At 37.9% G+C, this 4,074-nt stretch overlaps 1 protein-coding gene across 1 annotated transcript; it reads left to right on the top strand.

Annotated features, from left to right (window-relative positions):
• Positions 1-292: 292 nt before the first annotated feature.
• Positions 293-2,959, top strand: LOC119422276 (zinc finger protein 37). The gene is made up of 2 exons (XM_037689593.1): positions 293-703; positions 801-2,959. Exons 1-2 carry the CDS (start codon positions 536-538, stop codon positions 2,688-2,690), a joined length of 2,058 nt encoding a protein of 685 aa, XP_037545521.1. The 5' UTR covers positions 293-535; the 3' UTR covers positions 2,691-2,959.
• Positions 2,960-4,074: the final 1,115 nt, after the last annotated feature.

Here is a 4,074-nt window from a genome sequence, read left to right on the forward strand (position 1 = left end):
AGCCCCCGTTGATAATCCTGAACTGAAAGCCTCTGTTGATACCCCTGACCTGAAAGCTTCTGTTTCTCTTTCATCAACTCAGTTGAAAGCCTTTTCACAGGAGCCAAGTTTAGTTGGTGCAAAGAAAACTTTGTCTGAAAAAAGTCATATGACTGATGACCCAAACTCCTCTAGTCAAACTACTGCTGATTTAAAAACAATAGATACTTGTACAATCAGCTCAAACATAGAAATGTCAGTTAAGGAAGTACAGACATTAGTGTCTTCAGTGTTCCCACCAACTACTGAGGAGAAGCTCTATGCAGTGGTCAAATTAACCAGGCTTCCATTTCCAGTATCCACCAAACAAACATTCTCGGTTTCAACACTGCAAGCGAAAAGAATTTCTTCTATTCCAGAGAAGCAGTTAAAGCCATCAATCTCGTTTTCATCTGATGTCAAAGTTGTTCCGGGATCACAACCTGTGTTAGGAAAATCAACGGTTGCCAGCAACTTAACAGAGGTCTCATCTGAACCTATCACCTTTAAACAACCAATGGCTGATATGGGCCAAAATATGATCAGCCATGAAAGGGAAGTGGACCACAAAGAAGATCTTGGGCTGCCAGCTTCCATTAGGTTCAGTGATCAATCTGACCCTCGTTTAAAGATGACACAATCAGAGTTCCTGGAGCAACTGTCAGTATCAACATTACATAAAGAGGTAATCTCATTTCAGCTTATGCAGACTTAACAAAAGTGGCATTTAATGTGTGCTTATGATGTAAATATGTATCTTTTTTTTTTTAATCTTATTACAGTCCTGCACTGACAAAGGTTTGGATACCATTAAGACCAGAACCAGTGCCCATCAGAAAAGCTCCATTGTTTCCCGTCTGCGAAGTCACCTGAAACCTCTGTTGAAAGCTAGAAGAAATGCAAGAGAACAAGTACCTGATAAGCCAACTGAGAACAGTGACAAAACCCCAAAGAAACCACGGTGGGATAGTGACAGTTTAAATGTTAAAAACACAACTGAAGAACCTGTTGGCTCTGGAAAACCAGATGTGTCTGACAATATTACTTCTCTAAATACACTTACTTATAGTTCTAGAATATCAGGACACTATAAAGATGTTACACCAACAAAAATTGTTAGTGGAAAGGTATTTGTCAGTTTGAGCAGGCTTGATATTACCAGTAATTTTGCTGCTAAAAGTTTTAAAAGCCAAAGCTCAAATACAGTTGATGTAGACTTAGTAAAGTCTGAATTGAGTCCAAGGCAGTCTACTTCTGCAAGAAACAGTTTGAGCCCTAAAACATCAAAATCAGCTTCTGAGAGTCAAAGGTCGACTTTTGAAAACAATGATGCAGGTCCAAGAAATAAGGGATCCTCCACTGTCAGTCATGGGAGTCCCAGTTGTACTAAAAGTAGTGAGAGTTCTAAAAATACTGGAAATGGCTCTGCCCCCCAAAATACAAGATCCAGTTCTTTGAGTCCTATAAGATCAACCAAAGCAGTTGCCAGCCCTGAAAAGACTAGTAAAAAAGAAAATGGCACAAGCCCTGAAGTGTCTGGCTTTCCTAGTTGCTCCACTTCTATTAAAGTCAGTCCAAGTGCTAAGCCTATTAAAAGGGAATCCAGTTCTTTCAGTCCTGGGAGGTGTAGCATAAGTAAGGACGACGACAGTGAAAAAAACATGAGTGAGACTAGTTCCCCACTTGCCAAAATCTTTAAAATAGCGAAAAACACTCAAAAACTGATACCTGATAAACTTGCATTTTTTCAAGAATTTCAAAGTCCTAAATTAAACCGTTCAGGAAGAATAATTAAACCACGAAAACCTAGGGGGAAATATAAAAAAAAAATTAGAATACGTAATGAAATAGGTAGAGTTTTGCAAATATGCAGAGCTGAAATATGGTACCCTCCCACACTACCACCCAATGAAGTACCTTCAACAGAGATAATAAAGGCACCACGTTTAAAGATAGAGTACAGAGTTCCTGTCATACCTTTAAATCCAACACCAGTTGTATCTCCTTTACAGCCATTGGCTTTCATTGGCAGGCATCTGTTGAAAAATCAGTGTGGGGAATGTGGACGAGTTTTCAACAGTACCAATGCATTGGAGAGCCACGTCAGTCTCCACAAATTTCTCAGGCCTTTCACTTGCAAACTCTGTGGGAAACATTACCCAGACGCAATTACTTTTAAACGTCATGATCGAGTGCATCGCAACGGTAGGATCTATGTCTGCCCACAATGCGGGAAAGGCTTTGTCTATCGTTTTGCACTCTCCAAACACGTACAGATGGTCCATGGCAAGGTAAAACCTTTCATATGCCAGCTATGCAACAAAAGGTTCTTCACTAAACGAGATGTGAATGTTCACATACGAATCCACACCGGAGAGAAACCCTTTCAGTGTCATATCTGTGAAAGGAGATTCACCAGGAGAGTAGAACTAAATGTGCACTTTCGGTGGCATAATGGAGAGAAGCGGCACTGGTGTCCACACTGTGGGAAAGGATTTTTAGATTCCAATAACATGAAAAGGCATGCAATTACTCACACAGGAGAGAAGCCTTTTTCCTGCTCACTCTGCCCTAAGAGGTACACTCAGACTGGCCATCTGAAAAAGCATATTCGAAATGTACACAGTGTCGTAGAAACACAGGACATCCAGCAAAATGCTGTGCTGAACTGAAAGGGTGCTGACAAAAACAGGAAGCTGAAAACAGAATGTTTAAAGCAGCCAAAAGAGAGAGAGAGTTGTAGGGTTATATATTGTGATAAATAATATGGAATCTTCTTCATGTGCTAAGAATACTTTTTACCTCTACTGACAACCTCAGTTTGTATAGGACATGTACAGTTTGTATGTATAGCTCTTCAGATTTTATGTAGAATTATACGATTTTTTGCGTTGTAATTGATTCTTAAAGTGCTTTTTGTTAAGAGATTTACAAAGTGAGTCCAAGGAGTTGCAACTTAAAAATAATTAGGTATTTGTGGTGTTGTTTTTGGTTTGTGTTTTGTGTCCACCACCCCCCACCACCCCAAAAAAAATTTTTTCTTCAAAGATATTGACATGGATATGTGAAAAAAAAATTGTATAGGTATTTTTTTTTTTTAAAGAAAGGAGTCAAATTATTCCTAGACGTTTTTTTTTTTTTCTTTCCTTAATTGAATAAGTGATTTTGCAGCATGTGCAAGGTTTTACAAAATTCATGTTTAAATCCTTTTTGTAGATATACAGCATGTCGAAAAAGTTAAAGGTTTAAGGTAAGCTGAAAACCTTTTTGTACACATTCAAGATAATTAAAGTGCCAGTAGCTGCATGTTGGAGCTATCAGACTTCTTTTATTCAATTAAAAAAAATTTTTTTTTTATGACAAGTCATCCAGAATGTTGTCAGAAATATATTTCCAAATACAGTAGTCCCTCCTTTATCGTAGTGGATCCGTACCCTGAAGCCCCTGATAAGTGAAAAACCGTGAAATAGGAATAGTAGTACAAGTAGTAAGTAGTAGTTTATATTAGTATTTATATATATATATATATAAATATATATATAAATATATATACATATATATATATATATATATGGCGTCTTAAACCCTTCCCACACTCTCAGCCACGGCTGCTCTCTGTGCTCTCGGCCACGCCCACTTCTCTGCTGCAGAACAGAGATCGAAGGAGGAGGAGCTGCAAGAGGAAGTTTCTCCTGCAGTATGGGCTGCACACAGGTGCAGCAGGTGCTAAATAATTTTAAAATCATTTAAAATAAAAATGCCGATCTTGCAGCTCATCCATCAATCAGCCATTTGTGTGTCATGTCCAATCGTATTTTGAAAAACCGCGATACAGGGAGTCCGCGAAAAATGAGCCGCGAAGTAGCGAGGGACTACTGTATTCATTGACTTATTCCTAAATATATAAACACGTTGATTTTCTTTTCACAACATCTGATTGTAGAAACAGTCTTAACATGGTTTACAGTATGACTTTGAATTGTAAATATATTTTAATTAATATTATAGTATTTTATTTTTATCATTTTAATTGTTTATGAAAATAAGGTGCATCGT

The sequence above is a fragment of the Nematolebias whitei genome, chromosome 16 (assembly GCF_014905685.2).
Source record: "Nematolebias whitei isolate Nwh7 chromosome 16, NemWhi1, whole genome shotgun sequence".
Classification (NCBI taxonomy): Eukaryota; Metazoa; Chordata; class Actinopteri; order Cyprinodontiformes; family Rivulidae; genus Nematolebias; species Nematolebias whitei.